The sequence below is a fragment of the Phaenicophaeus curvirostris genome, chromosome 1, assembly GCF_032191515.1.
Source record: "Phaenicophaeus curvirostris isolate KB17595 chromosome 1, BPBGC_Pcur_1.0, whole genome shotgun sequence".
Lineage (NCBI taxonomy): Eukaryota > Metazoa > Chordata > Aves > Cuculiformes > Cuculidae > Phaenicophaeus > Phaenicophaeus curvirostris.
Genome location: NC_091392.1, coordinates 36,436,415 through 36,461,245, shown reverse-complemented (window position 1 = coordinate 36,461,245; position 24,831 = coordinate 36,436,415). Strand labels below are relative to the sequence as shown.

General features: G+C 41.0%; 2 protein-coding genes across 5 annotated transcripts in view; both read left to right on the top strand.

The window, feature by feature from the left end:
* Positions 1-8,672, top strand: part of LEMD3 (LEM domain containing 3) — a 47,924-nt gene extending 39,252 nt beyond the window's left edge. The window contains exons 10-13 of the mRNA XM_069852742.1: positions 3,657-3,738; positions 5,923-6,028; positions 6,113-6,191; positions 6,444-8,672. Of these exons, the coding sequence (XP_069708843.1) occupies positions 3,657-3,738; positions 5,923-6,028; positions 6,113-6,191; positions 6,444-6,607 (431 nt within the window). The 3' untranslated portion in view covers positions 6,608-8,672. The remainder of the gene's footprint in view (positions 1-3,656; positions 3,739-5,922; positions 6,029-6,112; positions 6,192-6,443) is intronic.
* Positions 8,673-10,048: 1,376 nt separating this feature from the next.
* The window catches only part of MSRB3 (methionine sulfoxide reductase B3), an 88,193-nt gene continuing 73,410 nt past the window's right edge, over positions 10,049-24,831 (top strand). The window contains exon 1 of one of the 4 annotated variants that reach the window (XM_069852793.1): positions 10,049-10,157. In XM_069852793.1, coding sequence (XP_069708894.1) covers positions 10,091-10,157 — 67 coding nt within the window. In that variant the 5' untranslated portion in view covers positions 10,049-10,090. Of the gene's footprint in view, positions 10,158-11,795; positions 11,935-24,831 lie in introns of those variants that run through there. The other 3 variants (XM_069852784.1, XM_069852765.1, XM_069852773.1) reach the window with 3 other exon arrangements.

Below are 24,831 nucleotides of genomic sequence, written 5' to 3'. Positions count from 1 at the left end.
GATGTTATTTCATCCTGCAGCATGGATGATAACCTGTTACCTTGTATGCATGTGACACCCTTCCTCCCCAGCTTGTGAGAATATAATCCTTTCTCTGTGTTAACAAGAGAAAAAGCAGCTCTATTCTGAACTATTGCAAGAAAACTGTGGATTTTATGCTTCTTGTAAAGTGTTGTATCCATCCCATGCTGGTTTTCTATAGCTGAACTGTGTTAAACCGCAAACCAACCATGCTGTCCTCTCTTAATAACCTTTAGTAATATTTTGATCTTCCCTGTTTACTGAAGAACCTTATATTGTGTCAGTGTGTAACTTTAACATTTTCAACTAAGTTTCTAAGTTTTTAACTTTATATTCTTGCCTTCAGTAAGAAGTGTTAGTACTTAAGCCACAGATCATTAATTTATTAAAATTAATAAATCTGTTCTTCAGAAACACGGTTACCTATATTTGATACAAGCTTGCAACCTTATCAAGTGCATCAAATCCACATCTAAAGATCTGTTGGGCTGTCTGGTGGCGATAGTGGGGAATCCCTTTACCACTAATGCAGTAGTAATTCAAGAGATATAGAAAGCTGTACTGCAATTTTAGGTGTTCATTTTCAAGTCAGTGCAAGAGCTGCTTCTTGTATCATAGACATTCCAGTCACAGTGATAAAAAAGTTGTTGAAAGCACATGCTTTCAGTTTCTGCTGTTGTTTGCATCTGGAATGATACAATCATATTCAGTTTAACATGTTAAAGCAAAGTATATTATAATTGAAATACAAAATGACTTCCTTTTTTTGAAGATGTTCACTAGTCCCCAAGGGGAATTTATGAAAGCCCTACAAATTCTCTTGTCAGTGACAGACTGCGCAAAGTTGTGCTTCTGCTTCCCTATTTCATTTTCACTTTTTTACCTTCATCTTGTAAGTCTCACTGTTGGGGCCTGTTTAGGAAAAGAGGTGAGGTGCTTAGTTAGTAGTTAATTATGGTGTAGCTTAAATTGGTGTCCTGCAAGAATGTCTGCATGTGCCCTTATCGTAAGGAGAATGTTTTGTGTGCTCCACACCAGTGTAAGTTTTCAAATAGTCAGTACTGCAATCTGAATAGGTTTTCACTTAAACTTGTTCTTTTGGAGGGAGAGGGAGAACTGTTACAGATACGTAATGAAGTTCAAGAGATATCTGTTAACTACACTATTTTGAATTTTGCCTTGTAGGCACAGCATTACTTTTAAATTGCCTGTGTCTTCCCTAGCCTCCCCTTTAGGTCCTGTGTCTGGTATGAATTTTAATGTGTATTACTGTGCTAGCATTAATTTTGTTATCACTGGTTTCTCTGGCCATTTTTCCCCTTCAAACATAAAAAGCTCCATCCAGGCTGCAAAACTTTTTTTTAATGTACAATAATGCTTTGATGCATAGCAGAATTCATCTTTTATTTTCATATGCCACACAGACCTGCGCACACTTGATCTACTAGTATGATGTTTCATTAAGTTCGTAGCAGCTGAATTTTGTGCTGGTAGTGTGCTCTGTGGGCACTTGAGATCTTCCAATGAAAATGACATCAGATATTAGAAATTGGAGCAGGCAAAGCTTGTGGGTTTTGTTTGGTTTTTTTTTTTTATTATAGTTTCTAGTCTAAAGCATGAATTCCCCATTTAGTTATTTTTGCATAGCTCAGTGGTATACCCTTAAACAACTATACGGGGTTTTTTTGAGTTCATAAACAGTTGCAGAAATGCTGATCCTCTGGGCCTAGGGTCTCTGCAAATAACCTCGCCATTCTTTATCCTTGGATTAAAAACATGTGCTGAATAAGCCTAGCTATTAACAATCAGCACATAATTTCCTCAACCCCACACCTTTTCATGTCCAGGTCCATGACTAGGCCACCCCAGATCACCTTCTCCAGTATGGTGTGGTGCCCCAGTGTACAATATGCTGGTGACATTTCACACACGCTCCCTTGATCTACTGGAGCCAACCTACATGAGTAAGGTAAGTCCATTTATTTTTCAATGTTGCTTAGTTCTGTAAAGTTTTTATTTTGTACCCTATGCCTAATTTTTAATCAAGGGCAAAAAACTTTACAAAACCATGTGCTATTGAAAAAGGACTTGTCCTTAAACTATAGGGAGCTCAGAGATAGATGTAGTGTCACCAGCATATTTAGAAATCTGTTCCCAAGAAAAAAACTCAGACAGTTTTCACAGGTGTTGATGACTTGGTCTGTTCAGTTCATGTGTGTGTTCTTGGGGAAGGTTCTATATGAGATTTGGAGGCCACTGTTTCTAATTTCCAGTTGGTAATTGAGGTCCCTGCATGTCTGTTCCGCCCCCCCCCCCCCCCCCCCCCGATTTTATATAAGGAGCAAGTTTGTACCATATCTGCAGAGACAGCAAATTTTGTCTTGGTTAGTGGTTGTTCTTTCACATGCAGTGCTTTCCACATGACTGAATTTCTTCTGAGTGAGATTTTGTTTTGCCAACATACAGAAGAGCGGCAGTACTGGTTCGTGCATTTTTGATATACTTGAAAGATTTTGTTTTAAAAGGTCAGCAGTAAGAAGCACAGACCTGTAGTGTCATGTGCCCAAAACTGAGACTTCTAACACTTGAATCCGTGAAACTTTTCCAAAGCAAAGCAGAAGGAGAAGTGTTAGCATCAGTTTAGAACATCATTTTGTCTTGCTGAGATTTTGAATCTTATGTTTAAACTCTTGAATCTACTCATCTCGCATTTTCAAAGAAAAGCTTCTTTCAAGCCTTGTAAATTGTTTTACGAGGTCATCCCCTTCCATTTCTGTTGTTGCTTTGTTGGCCCTTCTCAAGGCATGGAACTACCTTACAAATCTGAAGGGCTTTTCTGTTCCTTTTCTTGTGGTGCAGTCTTCTGTTGTGACTCCCACAAGTAGAACTTGTGAGCTTCAAAAAAGTTAATATTTATTTTAAAACTTCAGAATGTATTTCATAGGAGTGGTCAGCTTTGAAAGAGTTACTCTGTTCTCTTAATTCCCATTTTTCCTTTTGCATCTGTTTTATCTTCCAGTCTGTTTAATTTCAGATTTCTGCAAGCTTCTGATCATATGTGTAAAGCATCTAGGTAGAGTTACAAAAGCTCCATCCTTGTAGAGTGCTCTTTGCCAGTTGTTACCGCAATACGGATGCAATACAATACAGCATCTCTTCAAGCATCTCTCTGTTTGTTAGTCAGGTGGACACTAAATTGCACTCAAAGTGGAAGAAATGAAAATTCATCGGACAGTTACAACTGAATTGTTAACCCGCATCTCCAAAGATTTGCCCCAGATGTTAAGAAGATCTGTTTTTTCATGGGGATGTAATGCAAATACTTTCTCTTCAACTCTATGGTATTTTTAAAAATACCCTGAATTCCTTCTATGTACTGTGGCCTAGGTATAAGAGTGCGTTATCTTTTTAGCTGTTGATGTTATCAATCTGAAAAAATAAGTGAAGTATGGTACATTTTCTTTGGTACACTAGAAAACTGTGGGGAGCTTAATTTGCTTGAATGTTTTTCATATATGAAGCAAAGTATTCTTTTTGGTAAAACCAGAAAGATATTAGTGTGTAAAGTTTACACTTGTTAACTAGGTACTATTATGCCTGTCCATATATTCTATCAAATTTATTTTTCTTTGTAGCATTTCATCTAGATAGAAGAAATTCGCCACCAAATAGCTTGACACCATGTCTAAAGATTCGCAATATGTTCGATCCAGTTATGTAAGTAAAACCAATTACCTACCTGTATTCTTTTAAAAGAGCTCAATTTTTCCTCTGAGAGGGGTTTGGAAGAAGTGAGTAAGCATGAATAAAAGAAAAAAAGAACGCTAACAGAGTAAATAATCATCTTCCTCCTGCCAAAAGTCCAAAAACTTACCTATGCATTGTGAACCATTAGACCACAGCGGTAGATTTAAACTTGTATGTTCTGAGCAATTATTATGTGAGACAAAAACCTGTTTTTTGAAAATATCAGTCTAGGCATCATTTGCATAAACCCATTTTGCTGTTTCTGCATCTACCAAGTTCATAAAAGGAATGGCTCATAAAGTCTGAGTAGCGTTCCTGCAAGACTTATTGACAGCTAATGCAACTACCTGTTCAGGATCAGGAAAGGGCAAGTCATTCCTGGTGGGAACCTTTTTCACTATCGGAAAGTGATACGTCCCAGGTCACACAAAAGACAGACTAGACAGAGAATGCACTTCTGCATTCACAAACAGAAATGAGGTCTTGGGAGTAATGCAGTGACTTCAGCATTTGGGTAGAACACAACAAACCAGCAGAAAAGATGCCTGCTTACTCTTAACAATACAATCTCTTCTAATGGTAGCTGGCTTTCTGCTGCCAACGGCGTGCTTCTCATGAAAATCTAGATGTGATTCCTGGGCTGGGAGGGAATGTGCCAAAGTCACGATTTCATAGCATTGTAGAACAGTTGGGGTTGGAGGGGACCTTTAAAGGTCCTGGCTTTTGCAACTTGGAATTACTTTATTTTCCTAATATCCTGAGCACAGTGTGATATTTAGAAAATAGTGTTGTTAATACTGTTAGAGAAGGGGAAGAAGGCTTTTATATTCCCTTCATTTTGAGCTACCTAGTAAAAAGAAAACACTTTTTTTTTTTCCTTTCAGTCTGAGTGGGATGCATCTCCTAACTTTTGCAGGGTTTTAAATTGTGGATATTTTCCACTGAAAAGTCTCTCTCCCAGTAGGACCTTAATTTGGATCTTCTTTGCACCTGTGTCCCTCTCCCCTTTTCATTTGCTTGTTTATATATGGTCTGCTTGTGTAACAGGCATCAACGGAAAGGTCTGATCCTCGAATCAGTTGAGGTCAAATGACAGAAACAAGTCTGGCGTTCCTTGTTGCCAGAGTGCCTCAGGTGTTGTGTTAGTGTCCTGCTTGACAGATTTACTTAACATCCCTGGCCAATTAACTTCTTCCCTATGTACATTCTATTGCCATGGGGGTTTTTTTATGAATGAGGAAGGCAGACCAAATATTTCAAGAATTTTGGTCTTATGTAGAAAAAACTCTAAAAGAACCTACCCAAAGCTCTTGATAGTATTATTGAATGAAGAAGCTCATTGTTTTAGTGTAAAGACTATTGAAGCAGGCTTAAAGGTCTGTTAAGGCTGTTGAAATTGTTTTCCGTCTAGTTAGCTTTTTTTATTAGGACTAGATAAGTCCTGCCATACCTTCACAAAAATACATAGACTATTGTCTTCTCTAATGATTACGTAAAAATTAATTAGTCTTGACAATAAAAGAGTTTGTGACATCCCCTTCACCCCAAATTGGAATCCAATTTGAGTATTTCTGGATAAAGATTGGCCTGTTTGGTCAGTACCCTATGGGATGAACGCAGTTTGATGCTTTGTTGGGGGTACTGGATAGCTATTTCAGTGATGAACAGTATCTGGATGCCTGCTGAAGCCTTGATGTTTAATGTTGCTTCCATGACCACTGGTAGAGGTGATACAGTAGGGAAGGCAGAGGCATTCACACCATTGTCTTCCCCCGTTCTTATTTGGCTGCAGTAGGAACAGCCTAGGAGTGACCTGTTCCTTGGAAACAACATCCAGCCTGTCCAGGCCAGGGTGGGAATATGACTTTGACTGCAGTTTCAGACAGGAAGGTGATGGCAGGCTGCTGGAAGGGGACGACAAACCACATCAAGTACAGATTACTCCTTTCAGTGTTTAGTGTTGGATTTTCTGCAGTGGGACCGTAGGACCCAATTTAGTGAATATTCAGTACCTAAATACTAAATGCATCTCAAAGGCATTTAACAGAAAATTATATCAAGTTACAGAGAAACCAAACTCAGTAGGGGAGGATAAGATTGTTGTCAATATTTTTAAAACAGTGTTCTTAATTAAATCTTTCATTGTTTGCATAGGGAAATAGGTGATCACTGGCATTTAGCAATTCAAGAAGCAATCTTGGAGAAATGCAGTGATAATGATGGAATTGTTCATATCGCTGTCGACAAAAATTCACGTGAGGTGAGTGTCCCACTAACATCTTAATGCTTTGTTTATTCCTGGCTGGTCCACTTAAACAAACTAACCCTCTTTCTCTTATTGCAGGGTTGTGTTTATGTCAAGTGTCTCTCTCCAGAGTATGCTGGGAAGGCTTTCAAGGCATTACATGGCTCTTGGTTTGATGGTAAGGAATGGGGGTTTGTAATAAAACATGGGTAGAAATGACAGAAGATGGCTGCAGTTCCAGTTCTTTTAAATGGTGAAGGATTTTGTATTCAAAGAATTGAGCTGTAGCAAAAAAATGGACCTTTTTAGTAGTCATCACTTGGTAAACTAGTTTCAGTGTAATGATGAGTTTGTGTATATTATGTCTTGAAGCAAAATGTAATCATGCTGAACTAGAAGGTTTATCTTTTCCTCTTTCTTTGCCTCACAGGAAAGCTGGTAACAGTAAAATACCTGCGGCTAGATCGATACCATCATCGGTTTCCCCAGGCTCTAACTTGTAACACTCCGCTGAAGCCATCAAACACACACATGAACTCTATGTCACATCTGCGTCTTCGGACAGGCACAACTAATTCTCAGGGAAGCTCCTGAGAAGACTTTCTGCAACTGCTAGGACTGTTACTTGCAACAGGAATTTTCCTGTTTGGCTGCCGTCTTCCTTTTTTAGTGCTTTTTGTATGTAATACTTTAGTGAATTAAATAAAAGTTTGAACGTTCCAGAAATCTTGTTTCCAAAGGGATTTAGCAATGAGGCAGTAATACTGAGCTGACAAAAAAAGAGAAAAAAAATTGCTTCAGGAAGTTTTTTGGGGCTATAGTAAACCAATGCATTTCAGTTTTGCATGACAAATACAGAATTCATTATACATTTTCAGATGTGGTGACTGTATTTTTGCACCAAGAAGTGTTTTTGATAATACAAAAGCATGGAGAAAAGAAGACTTCCTGTATTTCCATAGTTTCCTGTGAAATAATCTTGTGGGTATTTTGTAACAACCAACCTACAGTTCCTGATGGTGAATAAGTTTAAAAAAAACCCCAACTTTCTTTTTCAGTCAATATTAGTTTTTTGTTGCTGTATAAGAAATCTTTTTCTGCAGCTGGGGTATGGGGAAAGTTAATCTGGCGTTAGTGGTTAAATGTAAGTGTGAGGGAAAATGGAACAGAATGCGGATGTACTAGGTTTTGTATATAAATGTAAATGCTGGTGGTGGCAAAAATGGTTGTGTTCTGTGAGGGTGTCTGCATTGAAGCAGTGAATAAGCTTCCTATTTTGTTCAAAACTAAGGTTTTAAATGGTTTTGGCTGTACCACAGCAAGAGGCCAAATACCCTTAAGTGTTAGATACAGGTTAAATATCTTTTATAGGTTTATATTAAAATACCCGAGTATGGTTTTGTGTGAAAGGTCTGATACCAATTGTAATAAATTCAAATTTGTGAGCAATAAAGAAGCAATTGGCAGATACTGGAAAAATGTTTTGTGAAAAGCTGTATTTATTATTACAGTTTCCAGGGCTGTGACAAAATACCATTGGGATTAAGTGACTGTCCCAGTATGTTGTAAGTTGTTTTAATGAACCAGTTACCTGTTGAGTTTTTAAAAGATACCTTCTTCCTTGCAACAATTTTGGCTGATGCAAACAAGAAGTACAACTGATGGCAAATCCTACAATTCCAGGCTTGTAAATTTACTAACGTTCACCTAGAAGTTCAAAATTGTTGCTGAGAAGCTTAGTTGCAAATCTTTAAGATTATTGGCTTTACTAATCCCCACTCCTACAACAACTTTATGTAATTATCCAGCTGAGTATCCCGTAGGGGGTTAGACTGGAAGCACACCAGTCCCACGGATTTTACTGAAATTCACTTTAGTTTTGTAGATATGATGGATTCGAAGCATGAACTTGCACAAATAATGCACGTTTTTTCATATGGTTAAGTAAACATGATGCACACTATTCTGCAACAGAAAATCCTATTGTGCCTTACCTTTGTGCTTTTGTGGGCACCATGTTTATTATTGGAGAGTTTGTTAACTGAAAAATTTTAAATCCTCAGTTTTATGTCTCAGATGCTAATGAATGAGTATATATAATATATAATCAGCCATGCAGAATTCTACTTACCAAGGACAAGTACATATTTTTGATGGGTAAGTAGATTGTGCCAGGTCTGGTAGATTTTGATGAGTTTTACTACATACATATATGTATATGTATAATATACATGTATATGTATTATATATATGTATATAAACTAATTTTGCTGTATTTGATGTGCATCATAGTGATTTGTTAACCAGACCTTAGTGGCCCCATCTTGTGACCTGTTGCAAGAGTGAATGTAAAAATAGTTGTGGCATTTTAAAAGGTCGCCTTGATGCAAACGCATCTATCTTGCTTCTAAAATATATTTCTTGTAAACACTGTACATTTTATTATTGTAATATGTACTATTATGCAGCTTATTTTACCTTAAAACTGTTAAGTTGACCAATCTCCCTTCCTGCAAGACAGATGGGAATGTGTATAATACCTGAACATTTGAGAAAAATCAGATGTTTGTTGTAATTTGTCACCCTGTCCTGTAAAAACAACAACAACAAAAAAAAAAACCAAACCAAACTCGAATTAAAGGTTTATTAGGGTTTTTTATATGCGTCTCACCTTCTAGGTATTTGGATGTCTCTTTGACTTGAGTATTTTCTTCATCTAAGGGTGAGGGGGAAGACAATCATAGCCACCTCCCATTTAGGGTGTGTTGTGATTTGAAGCTGAACAGGTGCTACTGCCCTTCACCTAAATATCTGTCAGCGTGAAATCCTTCTGGATTTGGTACATGCGGACTGCAGAGGTTTCCAAGTCCAGGGGAGGCTGTGGGGGCTGACAGGTTAAACCACAGAAGTGAGGAGGCTTTGTTCCCTTCCACAAAGGGATTTTGATAGACCAGCAGAAAACACGGCCTTTTTTTTTGTCATGATGTTCATCCTATGCTGTTTTAAACCAGCATAGTTTAGTGGTAGTTTGTGTTGAAGAGGTGTGGGGCAGGAGACGATGAGTCTGTTTTGCGTGTGTGTTTGTCCAGCTCCTCCTGTAGAAGTGGAGTGGAAGGGGGGAGAATTCTGCTGTAGTTCCCTTTTTTCTTCTGAAAATAATGCCCACTGTGCATAAGAGTTGTCTTAATTGCTTCTGTTGAACACAATTAAAGTTGGCAGAGGTTCTTAAGTGCAATACAGATTTTTTTTCTGCTAGAACAGATGCCTGCAGTGCTAATGGATGCAGTGGAAATATTTTAAAGAAGACCCCACGGTACTCAAGGCTTTAATCTAGCATTTTTGGATCTCAATACAAGAAGAAAATCAGGCCTCCAGTCTTTAGAGTCATAGAATGGTTTGGGTGGGAGGGGACCTTAACGATCATGGGGACCTTAAAGATCATGGGCCCCTAGATCGGGCTGCCCAAGGCCCCATCCAACCTGGCCTCGAGCACCTCCAGGGATGGGGCAGCCACAGCTTCCCTGGGCCTGCGCCTCACCACTCACACAGTGAAGAAATTCTTCCTTGTGTCTTGTCTAAATCTTTCTCCAGTTTACACCCACTGCCCCTAGTCCTATCACTACAAGCCTTTATAAACAGTCCCTCCTCAGCTTCCCTGTAGCCCCTTCAGGTACTGGAAGGTCGCTATAAGGTCTCCCCAGAGCCTTCTCCAGGCTGAGCACCCCAACTCCCTCAGCCTGTCCTTGTATGGGAGGCGCTCCAGCACACTGAGCATCTTTGTAGCCTCCTCCGGACCCGCTCCAACAGCTCCATATCCTTCTTATGTTGAGGATTCCAAAACAGGACACAACCCTCCAGGTGAGGTCTCCCAGGAGAGGAGCAGAGGGACAAAATCCCTCCCCCTGCCGCTTTCTCCTCCTGTCGTTGGGCTCCTGGCCGCAAGCGGGAGCCGGACCCGCCCCCCCCCGTCCCTTCCCCCACTTCTCCCTGCGGAACAGCAGGGAAATTCTACGTTAAAAGGGGAGGAAAGCAGGGCGAGCGGCCGCCGGGCCGGCCGGGGAAGCTCCTCCCGGCTCCATGCTCATATTTGGCGTTGGGCGCCCAGGAATTTCCCGTGATGCTCGGGGCCGCCGCGGGGCCGCAGGTAGGGGCTGCGCGGGGCGGCTCGGGCGCCGCTGCCGGGGCTGGGGGTCGGGGGGGGGTCGATCCGCCTTGCGCCAAGAAGTAGAGAATAACGCGAAATTCGGCTCTTGCCGCCCCCTCTTCCTGGGGCTGTAGCCGCGCTCGGCGCACCTGAACGGCCCCGGGAGCAGGAGGGAGAAGCGCCCGGGTCTGTCTGGCGCGTTCGCTTTGCTGCCTGAGCTGGAGCTGCAGCCGCCGGGAAGACGCGGGGACCTGGATAGCGGGAGCTGGAGGCGCCGGCGCGGACGGTGGGTGCCGAGAGAAACGCTTATTCACCGCCCAGACAGGGAAAGGGACAAAGTCTTAGAAGCAAAGGCAGTAATATTGTTATTTTACAATTCAGCGCCTTCTGAAAAAGGCGTCACATCTTACAAAAGCAGTGGGGATATAGTCTAGTTTTAGGCAAAAAGCCGTGTAAATATTCAGAGAATCTTCACTCTTTTTTAGCTTATCCGACCGTGTCTGGAGACTCCCTCCAGATTATCTCCTGACCTGAAACTGCTACATCTTACGGGACAGTTTATATGATGAGATAATTAAACATGCAAACGAGCTGCAGTGAAACTTACCAATTAATTCTCTCAGTATCCACAGATAAGGCTGGATGCCTGCTGTTACCTAGTGCTAAACGTCAGCTCTGGCCAGAGTTCCCACCCTAAACGCAGCGTTTGGGACAGTCCAGAGCTGTACATTATGGACAACCTACTTTTAGTTCTTGCTCTTTTAATCTGCTTAATATTGAAGTGGAACTGTGCGCTCGTGAAAGATGCCAGAAGGAGATAACTGCAATAGGCAGGTACTTTGCCTTCCTGACCCAGCTTGTGTGTGGCAAGTGGTCAGTAAATGGAAAAGCCAGCTCCGCTCCCACTGTGGCTCGGTGCCCTTCATCTGAGCCCAGCGTTTATTGCTTAGAATTTGTCCTGCTTCTGTTCTTGCCCTCGCTGAATTGACACAAGTGCTCGCTGTCTTCTTCGCTGATGGTTCCCAACTTTTCGTTGCACCGCCGCGTGCCTTTGCAGTTCGTCATGATTCCTTTTCTGCCAAATTTGGTTGGTTACAGTGCCCTTTAAGTCTCATTCTGGAAGGAGTTTCCATGTGGCTTGTCATCTTAATCAGACGTTTGCTCATAGTTTCTAAAAGAATGACATGGCTTATTATAGAACAGTATTTCTTCATTGTCTTTTAAGATTTATGTAGGAAATGAAATATGGTGAATAGCTTAACCAATGTTACTAAATAATCCTAGAATTCTGAGATAAAACAAGATTTATTTTTTTTTAAATAAATATAAAGTTCTGCATTGATTTCCCAAAACCTCAGAAATTGGTGGAATTAAGCCATACATAGTTCAGTCCAGAATCTGGTTGTTTGGTCCTTTCCCTGTCTGATATTTATAGGATCTTTATAATACAAATTTGGAAAGATCTTTCAATAGAAAAGAAGAGTTCCATTTCCCCCCCCCACCCCACGATATTTAAAAACGGTGCCTTTGTATATGGAATAATGTTTCTATATTCGGTAGCAAAGCCATATAAAGCAGTTGATCCTAGACCAAAATAAAATCTTTTGACTGAATGACCTTGCTTATTTTTTCAGGTGGTGGTTATGTGCTCTCACAGGGCTTTGGTTAATACAGATTTTTATATTTGTACATACTGAAGGAATTCCTTACAGCTGTTCGATAAGGGAAGCTTGCGCATGAGAAGGTTATTTGGTCCTTTGCCCGGATGTTTATTAAGGTATGGAAGGATCTTGTCTGCCTACTCGTGTTTTGCCAGCTTTGTAAGATGATACTTGTTTCTGTATCATTGGAGGTCCAGCCTATTTATTGCATTAGAAATGCTGGAAAACGCAGTTTCCCTTTCAGGCAGGTTGTTAAAGGTTCCTTTGTTATTTGTTTCAAAAGGTAGGGGAATAGGAGGGAGAAGTGAGAGAGAAGAGATCACTCTGTTAAGGATTTAATCTTCTCAGCCAGAAGGTTAAGAAGTCTGCCTGTCTGCATCTGACTGGCATTGCTGCAAGCCAAATGATGCGGTAAAGCTGTCCAATTTTGAGATAGCTCTGATGAGCTGCATAATTCAAGCGAGTGTGTCCTCATTACAGGCCAATATTTCAGCTACACGTGATGCTATATTAGTCATAGGTAGGGAATATGACCCTCCTTTCTTCTTTCTCTTCTTTTTCTGTTTTCATTAGAAGCTGTGGTTTCGGCAGCACCCAAACTGTGAACTTAAGCTGTGGAGGCTTTAGCTGATGGGAAAGTGGGATAAACTGTCAGCCTAAATATAGCTTGGTCTAGCCCTTACTTGTCTAAGGGTTTCTTTAGCCAAAAGACCCAGAAAAATGTACCCTTAAATTCCTGGTCTATTTATGACTGCGTGTTTAGGAGTTACTGTAGAATAAAGTCAGTAGCTTTCCCTGAGTAACTGTGAAGTTGGTTTGCTTGTTTTGGAACGGATGCCAAGGCTAGATGGAAATAGGGTGTTCCTTGCTTTGGAACAACTATGTCCATACATGGAGTTATTTAAAGGCTGCTTTCTCTGCACAACACAGAGGTTGTTAAAGTAACAACAATAACAACAACAACAAAACCTTCTGCCTGCTTTGGGGACATTCTTTTTGCAGAGTAAGAAGTGGCTAAAGGTTAACTTAGCCTTCCCTCACTCCTGTAGGATTGTTATTATTATGTTCTCTGATACTTCATTTGCCTCAGAAGGATCTCAGTTTCTCAGTAAACTATTAATATGTACTAGCTAAAAAAAAAGCACAAAACTAAAGATTTAAGTCCTCCTCCGTGGAAATTTGTGAATGTGTAATCCACTAGCAGTGTTTTAAAAGTAATTTCCAACCAACCACTTAAGAAAAAAAAAAAAAGAAAGAAACATGCATTGCATCATTAACTCCTACCAGAAGGTGAAGAATGTAATTCTGGGTTTTAAGGGGTATTTTTATGTCCTTAATCTCTAAAGACTGTGATCCTTATGTTTTGCCTGAAAATAGGGGACAAGAATTCTTTGGGAACATAATTTATTATGAGATAATTGGAAATTATAATTTATCCACTTAGGTCCAGCCTTCTGGTTCTCATTTAGCAACCTCAATTGCAGTAGCATTATCTGAAAACCACACAGTCCAGCAACTGGTACTGGGGATAAAGAGGCTTTTCCCAGTAAGGCCTTTAAGTCCTGAGTAATTGAACGATACTAGCCCAAAACAGGCAAGAACAATGCTTAAACTTACAAGTTGGTAATGAAGTTTTGCTGTCTTCACAGACGGAAATTGTGGTATAGTATTGCTTAATAATATTATTAACACCATAAGTACTTCATTATTTAGGGTGAGAAGCATAAATGATGTTTCCAGTAAGTTTTGCATTTAAACATGATTCAGCTTCTGGGTGTTGCACAAAGTCGAAGGATGGGACTTCTGCAGAGCTCCCCAGCTTGCTTTTTCCTCTCAGTAGCATCTGAACATCAAGATTAATGATTTGTTTGAAATATGGAGAGCAGCTCAGCAAAATGTACATAGTGTGCTAACGCATTGTTTTGTTGGAAACTGTAACCACGTCCAAGAAATCTGAAGAGTAATGTCGTGCGTGGCATTTGGAAGTATTTCCCCAGAGGTCTCTTTAAGACTGTGTTCTTCCAAACAGGGACAATGCCTTTGCGTTTCACCTGATGGAAAACAAATCCTTGCTGCCAGGGAATAACAGTAGTGCTGATGGAAAGTAGCTGCCAAATGCCACCGCTTTCACTCCAACCACACAATGAAAATGGGGAGTGGAATAAAAAATATATAAACACAAAGAGCCCTAGCAGCTTCCTGGGGAAGTGATCTGTGCCAGTCGTCACCAAACGAAAACAGCCCCAAAAGTGTTTTGTATGGCTGAGGAATTGCCCTGTTCTTGTTCCTCTCTGTTCCTCCGTGTGTGGTTCTTGGGGAAATCAGGTGAGGCTGTGTCTCTGGCTGCATACACGGAGAGCATAGATGACTTTAACCACTTCGAGAACTTTTCTGTGTGATGGATTTGCTAAAGTGAGAACCGCATGGATGGGGAAAGGGCCAACTCACTGCAGCTGGCTCTTTGTGAGGACAACTCTATGTGGGGATGACCAACCACTGTGGGGTTTTTGTTCTTTTTGGAGGGGAGGGGAATGGTGGTGTTTTTTAAATTGAGGGACTTCAGGGCACAGCATCCTACCACCCCAGCATCCTCCTCAGCCCCAAGCAACTGGGAATGCAGGGAATCAGCAGTTCCCACTGCTGTGTTGAGTTGTCCTCACAGAGAGTCAACCATGTAGAGGTGTCCCACAGAAAGTTGGCTGTAGAGAATTGTCCTAGACTGGCATGGTTGTCCCTTTCAGTTCATGTGGCAGATGTTTGACAGTGCAGTGAGTCTGGCCTTGGGTTTCCTGCAGCGAGTTCAAGAACAGGCATTGGCTTGATGTTAAGTCACTGTACTAGCTCAAAGAAAAAGCCTGTACAAGCAGGCTTTGCCACCTGGGTCAGATTGTCACTATCTTGCTGCTGGGAGAAAGCTTGTTGTTAAACATAAAACCAAGACAGATCCCTCCTTATGTGTCCTGGTGATGAGCAGTCATGGCTTACACCCAGTTCAAGTGGAATTTGTGCTAGTGAGTGATCCAGCAATGCACTCATTCAGTCTTAATAATGCTGAAATCAAGGCTTGCAGATCAGATTGGTTTGGCTTCTGCTCCTTCACACCAACAGCACTTTCAGTAGCTGTAGCATGAGTCTGCGGGAGAGAAGTGTGTAAGGCAGCAACAGATGCATAGGCTGCCAGCCTGGGGACAGGCAGAAAAGCTGAGGTGGATCAGCCAACTGTGTGGAGTTAAAGCAAATGCAGAAACTCCACAAGTGAAGCCCCATCCCTGGAGGTGTTCAAGGCCAGGTTGGATGGAGCTTTGAGCAGCCTGATCTAGTGGGACATGTCCCTGCCCACAGCAGCGGGGTTGAAACTAGATGATCTTTAAGGTCCCTTTCAACCGAAACTATTCTGTGATTCTGTAATTTGCAGTTTCAGTAACTTTATCATCTGTTTTCTGACAGCTGCAGGGAAATGAGCACTGTTTATCAGTATTTATCGGCTTGCTGTGAGAACTGTACTTTTAGACTGTGTACTCAGTTTTTCTTATTTTTTTCAGGATTAAAATCAGTGTTTTGTTCAGTCTTTTGTATAGACGGTGGAAAGATACTCTGTGGTGACAGCACACCTTTTAATGTCTCTTTTCATAAGAGAAACCAGATTGTCTGTGTACATACTTGTTCTGTGTGCTCTTGCTTTTACTTCAATCACACCTGAGGGACGTGATCTCCACCAACTTGTGTAGCAAATTAGTGGCTCACTTGGAAAGGGACCCACTGGACACTGATGGTTTCTAGTCTTCTACAGAACTTGGCATCCCTCATCCAAAAAACTCGAGGCAGCTTTCCTACTTGCATTGGATCTTCAGAGAGGTGCTGAACTGTACCGAACTGCTGAAGCGGTTGTTGATCCATGCTGGCAAGGATTACACCAGATCCCTTGCAAGACTCTGCCTGCGAAGTCCTTTAAAATCTGAAATACAGTAGCTGTCCGGGGGGCAACAGGCCTTTGTTGTTGCTCAGTTACAAATTACAGAGTAAGACGGTTTTATCTAAAATACAACTGTCAAGTTGTAACTATGGCATTCATATAGATGGTGCAGTAGCAGAGTGGTGTAATGTTATCTAAGACAAGATGCAGGTTTTCAGAGCATTATCCCATCCCCACAGTCATTCTTGTAGACTAAACAAACCAAGTTCTTATACTTTTTTTGGTGGGAATTTCGTTTTCTGAACCACTCCTTTTTCTTTTTCTCCTCTGGACTCTCTCCAGTTGCCTCTGTCCTACACCCCAAACCAGCAGGGTGTTCCAGCTGATACTGCATTGCTACTGAGGAGTGCGGATTTCCTCCCCGGCCCCTGCTACTGCATATTATGCTTCTCTTTTTCATAAACTCCATATTGGTATTTGCCTTTTTTTTTTTTTAAATTGTATCACACTATTGACTCAATTTTTTGTCAGTGTATCCTTGGCATCCTTTTCTGCAGTGCTGCTCCTGGTCTGGTATTCTTCCTTTTTGGTTTTGTGGGTTTGAGGATTGCTCTTGAAGTCCAAATCGTGTACTTGGCTAGACTGAATTCCATCTTACTGATTTTTTACCATTTCTTCAGTTTAATAAGACCATCTTGAGCTCTACTCAGCTTTGTAAAGTGCTTCGCACTCCTTCCAGGTTGGTGTCTGCAGTTTTAGTAAGACCACTTGCTGGATTTTGATCCGAGTCAGTAGGAGAAGCGCTGAAAGTGTTATTTTTCAAGCAGCTCTGCACCCGTGTTATGGGGCCTTGATCCAGAAGGAAGAGGCTTTTCCAGTTTGCTCTGTCATCAAGTATTTTCTATTTGAGGTCCATTGGATTTACTGCTTTCCTTCTGCCTGTAGAACAGAAAGAAAGAAGGAAAGTACTTCGGTTGACAGGGGTAGATTTTGTGCATCTTAGAATCATAGAATAGTCTGAGATGGAAGGGACTTCCAGGTCTCCAGCTGGATTTCACACCATTTCCCACCACTTTCTGGGCCCGGCCATCCAACCAGTTTTCCACCCAGGAGAGCGTGTGCCTGTCCAGGCCAGTGGCAGCCAGTTTCCTAAGCAGAATGCTGTGAGAAACCGTGTCAAAGGCTTTACTGAAGTCCAAGAAGACTACATCAACAGCCTTTCCCTCTTCCAGTAAGCGGGTCACCTTCTCATAGAAGGCGATCAGGTTAGTTTGGCAGGAACTGCCTTTCATGGACCCATGTTGACTGGGCCTGATCACCCGGTTCTCTTGCATGTGCTTCATGATAGCACTCAGGATCACCTGTTCCATGACTTTCCCTGGCACTGAGGTCAGACTGACAGGCCTGTAGTTCCCTGGATCCTCCCTGTGACCCTTCTTGAAGATCGGCACAACATCAGCCAGCCTCCAGTCCAGTGGGACTTCCACAGTCAGCCAGGACCACTGGAAGATGATGGTGAGGGGCTTGGCAAGCACATCCGCCAGGGCCCTCTGTTCCCTTCAGAAGGGAATCCCCCAAGAAAATCACTCTTCTCTTCTTTTTCTCAGAGGTTGTTTTGATGGTCATTTGAGGATGGCACAGCCTAGGGAATGTTACTAGGCTGCAGGAAAAGAGGTAGAACTGTCTGAAATTAGTCACTGCAAATACTTCAGATGATTCCCTCTGTTGTTTCCAGTCACAAGTGGTGTCCTCCAGGGCTCAGTGCTGGGTCCAGTCCTGTTCAGTATCTTTATCAGTGACAGGCACAGAGTGCACCCTTAGCAAGTTTGCAGATGACACTAAGCTGGGTGGAAGTGTCGATCCGCTGGAGGGCAGGAAGGCTCTTCAAAGGGATCTAAACAGGCTGGAACGCTGGGCTGAGACCAATGGCATGAGGTTTAACATGGCCAAATGCCGGGTCCTGCACTTGGGGCACAACCCTATGCAGTGTTACAGACTAGAAGAGTGGCTAGAAAGCTGCCTAGAGGAGAAGGACCTGGGGGTGTTGGTTGACAGCTGACTGAACATGAGCCAGCAGTGTGCCCAGGTGGCCAAGAAGGCCAATGGCTTCTTGGCTTGGATCAGAAATGGTGTGGCCACCAGGTCCGTGAGGTTATTCTCCATCTGTACTCGGCACTGGTGAGACCGCTCCTCGAATCCTGTGTTCAGTTCTGGGCCCCTCACCATAAGAAGGATGTTGAGGCTCTGGAGCGAGTCTAGAGAAGAGCAACAAAGCTGGTGAAGGGGCTGGAGAACAGGTCTTATGAGGAACGGCTGAGAGAGCTGGGGTTGTTTAGCCTGGAGAAGAGGAGGCTGAGGGGAGACCTTACTGCTCTCTATAACTGCCTGAAAGGAGGTTGTAGAGAGGAGGGTGCTGGCCTCTTCTCCCAAGTGTCAGGGGACAGGACAAGGGGGAATGGCCTCAAGCTCCGCCAGGGGAGATTCAGACTAGATATCAGAAAGAAATTTTTCACGGAAAGGGTCCTTGGGCACTGGAACAGGCTGCCCAGGGAGGTGGTTGAGTCACCATCCCATCCCTGGAGGTGTTTAAAAGACGTGTAGACGAGGTGCTCAGGGACATGGTTTAGTGGCAGATGGGAATGGCTGGACTCGGATGATCCAAGAGGTCATTTCCAACCTGGTGATTCTATGATTCTGTGATTCTTAGAATAAACACCCTCAAATACACTGCCGGGGAGGGTCACTGGGCAGTCAGCTTATTGCCAAACCGGTGATGTGTTGTGTGTGTTGCTTTCTTTTTACTTGGTTACAAATAGCAAAATTTACAGATGGGTTTAACTTATCATAGCTTATGGTGTATTTATTTTTTTATTTGTCTTGCCTAGCAACTACATAAACTTTCCAAACACGCAGGTAAGGTCTATCTGTGAATATCTATTTTAAGTACACATGCATGTAAATGTAAGAGAATGAAGATCTTTATGTATGTATCTACCAATGCTATAGGAAGTACCATACTAAGCAAACATATTGGAATTCTAAGCAGCAGTTATTGTTTCAGAAAACCAGAAGGTGGACATAGAGCTGGCACATCCTTTGTAATTTTATTTCAATGAGGGATGCTGAAGACTTGCATGCTCAGCACTGAGGTGTGCAGAAGTGGTCAGTGGGAGAGGAACAGTTCTGCGCTGAGGCCTGAGAATGCTGTGGGGGCACGGCTGAGTCGCTGGGGAATTTTTACTTGTGTCAGCGAGAGTGGTAAGAAATGTCAGGACCAAGGCGGTTAAGAGGAACTCCTGATGTTTTAAGGGCAGGATTTCCTTTTTTGGAGCGTGAGCTGAAGTAGGACAGAAACATTTGAGGAAAGGCTTTAATGAAGTTCCTGAAAGCAGGCTGGAGCAGGAGGCTGCCGCCTGCGGGTGCTGTGCTGCTGCTGCTGCTGAAGGAAGTGGAACAGATGTCACTTTTAAGAACAGATTATGCAAAGAAAACATCCAGATTTATCTTAGAATATTGATCCAGATGGGAAGCTGAACTACAAAGCCTTGAAACTAGCAAAAGGCTGAGGGGAGAGGAGAACAAACTTGGCAGCTGTGATGTTCCCCCGTGACCCTGCGTTTGCAGGTGGTCCATGCAGGACGGAGGGCTGCTGCCGGCCCTGGTGTTGATACAATATGTGGAATATTTCAAAATGGAATATTTTGATTTAAGCTAAAGTACAGTTAAGTTTCATCTAAGCAGTTGTGGTGTTTGAAAGTTAGACAGAATGTCCCTCTGATAGCATGTTTTCTTTCTCTGATAGCATGTTTTCCTTAAAAAGGTGTTTTTCAGACACTGTCCTTTCTTTGAAAATGATAATGTATTCTGTGAGGAACGATTTGTGCTAAACAGATGTCTCTTCTTCTGTAATCACCTCTGTTTGGAATCCTTACTAATCTGAAAGGCAAGGTCAAGCAGAGAGCGGGAGCCAGCTCCAATTTAGCAAGAGTTTTGACTGTTGTAAAGTTTCATAAGTTTAAAATTAGACATTGGAAAGTAATAGAATATGCATAAGATTTCTGGGAAAAATTTATACATATGCATGTAGGTGGGAAATACATTCTGTAACTAGCCTTTGTCTCATTACAGATGATTGATGCATGTTGCCCAGGCCTGATAAAGAATGCTTGCTTTCTAAAACTCCAAAATGAGTCTTAGAGAGTTTTATTTGCTGACATTTTCGGTATCAGTGCCAGCTGGCAGGCAGCGTCACCTCTGACCACTGGTGGCTGTCAGGCTGGGGTGTGGGAACTGACCCTGGAGATAACTCTTGTATTAGTCCCATTGTATGCTCACTCTCACAGAGTGGGAGAAAGTATTTCTGTTTTTTCCTAAAGTGAAGTACTTGCTGTGCAGACAGGTTTTACATGATTTCTGTTGGCTACAAGTCCAGCTGGTGGGTACAGGATCAGTATTTTTGTCTTTTCAATGCATTTGGAGTGGGCAATGTGAAGTGAAAAAGCTGTAAGTTTTAGTATTTTCAGTCAATTAAAAGAAGTGGAAGAGACACCTTTACATCCTGGACATTTGAGAGACAATCAAATAAGAGTGAAATAATCAAATCAGATTTAAAAAAATATATTTAGCTAGAATATATTACACTCCGTGTGTTCATGAACAGAAGAATAGCCTTATGATGCCTTTATGCTTGGGCTGTACATCCAGTGTAAATACATTTAGCTAATTTAAAAAAAATAAAATGCTATGTTGTGCATTTTTAAACTGCACTGGAATGAAAATCAGAATTCAGCCCACGTGGATTCCAAGTAACATTTTTCATTGGAAAAGAAGATTGTCTTTTGACATTTTGTCTTGTAAGAAGGAAAAAGGATTACGGAACAAATATTTTTATCCCTCTAATTACCTAAATACAGGTAGATGTACATATAATCCTGGTTGTTAAATAGTGGCAGAATATTTCCTGCAAAGTTATGTATGTTTGGTTAATCAACATATTTAATGATAGCCTAACTAAGTGAAGATTTGTTTTAAGAAAATAGTGTTACTGAAATTAAAATGAAAGTATTTGTTAAATTAATCCACCTTGGGCAGTGGTTTAAAAATAAAATAATCTTTATACTTGAATCAAATTTATTGCTGTTAGGACAGAAATAGTTTTCTTTGCTCTCTTACTTTTCAGTCATTGATGTTCTGTATTCACTCATCCGATTGTACTGTAAGTTCAAAGAAGATTTAAAGTATCAAGATAAATACTCTTTCCTTATTTGCTGTAGTGTCTTCTCACTGCTATTCATAGAAACAAAAGTACATCTCTGACTGGGAAGACTTAGGAGTTTCTGTTTTACTTGATAGAATTTTATTTTGGTATGGATTAGATGTTTGTTTGTTTTTTTCAACTGCTAAAGGTTCTTTTATTTTAGGATAGTTAATGTTACTATTACAGTGTTTGAGCCATTGTTTTATGGTTTTTTGGGCAGCATCAGAATTTCTTCATGCTATAACTTTTTTAAACTATTTTTGGATAAAAAGCTGAGGTTTTCTTGTATATTCATAAGGCTTTTCTGTGTATCATCATGACACAATCCATGATCAAAGGTACATTTTTAATGAGTGCTTTTATACTGTTGACATATGCATAGACTTCTGTGTGCTGTGGATTCTGTTTGAAGGATGTTGCTTGAAGTGTAACTGGAGACTGCAATACCTATTTTTATGCAAGGGAGATGGCTCCTCTCTGTGGTGATGAGCGGTATTGTTTTCTAAAGAAAGCCACGTAGAAAATTTCCACGTAAGGGAGAGACTGCTGGGGAGACACTGAAAGCTGCGATGTCTTTAGCTCGAAATGCTTTTCTAGTAGCTGGGATTTAAAAAAAAAAAAGAGAAACAACCAATCTGAATTGGTCTGAAATGCAGTTATGCTAGCTAACAGAGAGATCAGAACTAAATTTTATAAACCCCATGCTTATAAACTTTTTTACAAAATATTACATGATACTCAGGTGAGGTTCATGGTCTGATCTAAAAATTATATTTTCTCATGTAGTAAATTATAAAAATACAGGGAGATAATTCAGTTTTCAAGTTGTTTGTGCAGAAGAATTGAATGAACTGTGAAATGATACAAGTTGATGTCTGGGTAGGATGGGGATTTATGTGTGTCTTTTGCACCAGAAGTTTATTTGTCTGGTAGGGTGTGTGGCATTTATTGACAAGTTATGTACATATACATTTAGATAGATATTAGCACAACTACTTTTTAGATTAAAAGTGTTCTAAGTACCTTAAAAATCTGCTGGTCATACTGATTATTTGACACTGTAATAACCCCATGGCACCTGATCCTGCATTGAGGATGCTTTAGTTTGTTGCTGTGACAGGGACCATTGTTTCTTTGGGGTTTGTTATTCTGCAATACAGATTTTACTCTGGGAGATCATTAAATCAGGGACCAAAACCACATCTGAAGTCACAACTGGTTTTAGCTTTGATGTGTTCAAGGACCTTGTCTCCTTCACCGGACTAGTAAATGTCATTTCTGCATTTCCTTACAGTGCCTCAGAAAACAAGGTCATCAAATTAACTAATTTGTGATGTTTCAGAACTCAGCTTCTCTGTGCAGCAGAAGTGGCAGCTTCCTTCACACCTTCTATGCTGCAGCCCATCTGTGCTGTGCGGGACAGGAGCACATACTCAGCAAACTACTGAAAGGCTGGTTTTTACTTGTCTCATTTTAGGAAGGAGAGAGAGTATGATCTTTTCAAATGAATGAGGCTTTTTTGATGTTTAAGATTATTAAGTCATACCAGTTTTCAGCTGGAGGCTTTCTCTTTACTTCATTTTTATGAGATATACCACCCTGGAGAAACAGCTTGTATCACATATCTGTTGTGTATTGTTACCCGGGCAAATAACCTTTGTAAGCCGGGGAAGAAGTACACTGCGTTATGGAGTACCGTGTAACACAATTTAAAAGGACTCCAATTCCAAATGATATATTGATATATATATCATGATATATGATATATAGGAATGGTTGGACTCGATGATCCGGTGGGTCTCTTCCAACCTGGTTATTCTATGAGTCTATGATTCTATGATTTGTTTAATCTTCAAAATTAGCCTTTTTATTCTTTGAGAAGTAAAAACTAGTACAAAGTTGTTTCAGAAAAGCAGAACAGAAATTCCTATTGAAGGGCTTCTCTTCACTTCTAAAAAAGAAAATTGTATTTCACTTTCTGGTAAATGTTGCATGGGATTTGCCCTGAATTAAAAATGGAGAGAATGGAAAGCTTATTAGCTCTGTTATGTTGGTAAGCTTGACAAGGCAAATATTGGTGGACAGGGAGAACATATTTATTCAAATTGACCTGATAGCATAAACAGATATCATGTCTTTACTGTTACGGTACCGCTTGAATAGCTGTATCCACTGCTGTAACACAGAAATTTTTAAATGTTCTTTTTTTCTTTTTCTCTTTTTTTCTTTTTCTTTTTTCTTCTTTTTTTTTTTTTTAGGAAACTAATTCTTTATTCATGAGCAATGCAAAAAGCTTTTGTGCTTGCCAGTAGGAATTGTTAAGTTAAAAGGTTATTTCCAGAAGACTTGTATCTCAACATCTGAGCACCAGAAGCAATTAAATCTTTACCACTGTACTGGAGAGGTCTGCCTGGAATAGAAAAGATTAGATATTTTTCAAGATGTTAAAAGGATTGTGATTCTCAGAAAAGACCCATTTAAGAACAGTTTATGACCGTTGTAGTTACAAACTCACTGCCCTACAAGGAGTGTGCTCTATGTTGGCAGGCTACCAAGCTAGGGAAAATGAAAGTGCAGCTCAGCTCTATTTTGGTGCGTTAGATGTGGGAGGAGCAAGAATGGATGGGGGAAATTCCCAATTGTTCTATATTTACTCTCCTTTGGGAAGCATCTCCAGTCGTAACTGTTGAGAAGCAATCTGTGAATGACAGATGTGTGCGCACTGGTGAAGCTCAGAGATGCACTGGTTTCTGCCCCTAGCCAGGCTCGAGGCCTCTTTACTTGTTTAGTCTCTTCCTCTCCTGGGGGGTCTTTCTGCTTTTTCCTGTCTCTTTGCAATTCCACTTTTCCCATTTCATCCATTGCCCACAAGGCTTGGAGTGTCTAGGGTCTACACAAATGAAAACTTCCATTTCACACCCCTCCCTAAAGACCAAGCCAGAATCCCTTGAGCTAGGACCCTCTTAACTCTTGTGGTATTTAAAGGAGAATGAATTAATTAATTCTAATTAATTCCCTCGTCTGCTTGTACAGAGTGTAGCACGGATGTCCTCTTCATCCCCACTGTATGAGGCCATGTCCTTTGGTTGTTTAGAGGGGACCAGTACCAGTGCCCTGCTGTATGCAAATGTTAAGTGGTAAAATAAAGAGAATTCAGTTTCATGATTCTCTCCTCTATGGAAGCAGTTGTAGAACAGGGAGGCATTAATGCACTTTTCCCCTTCTGTTTTTTGGAAGGGTACAACCTTAAAACCCCACTTTGTTTTACTTAAACTCTCATGCCTCAGGTCTTTTCAACTTGGCCCCTGGACACACCTCTGGGCTTTAGTTACACAGCACACCAGCCTCTTTGTTGCCAGACTGGTTTTTCACTAGCTGGAAAGGGGAGCAACAGCAGTGGCCAATTCAGCAAACAAAAAAGTGTACCCTGCAAGGGAATGTGAATTTAAACCTTTGGCAGATGATGCTAGAGAGAATATTAGTTCATTTTGGTAATTAAATGAAAATTAAATATAGCTCTTTATTCTCTGCTTTGATGTCGTGTTTTTCTTTTAGAAGTATACATAATTTTTCTATCCTGGATAACCATTCTAATAGAAATCCAAACTCACAGACACATGGAGTTCTACAGCCTAACCTAGCATATTTTTTCTTAACAATTGAAATCATTGAAATTATCCTGAATTGTCTGCAAAGGCTTCGGAGTCTGGTTTATTTTCTAAAATTTTAATGGTTATTTTATTGTAAAGATGATAATTCCAGCCTGCACAAGAATCTAAAATCTGTTGTGGAAATCTAATTTCTCTTGGGTGCAGGAGCAAAGTCTGGGTAATAAAGTTCAGA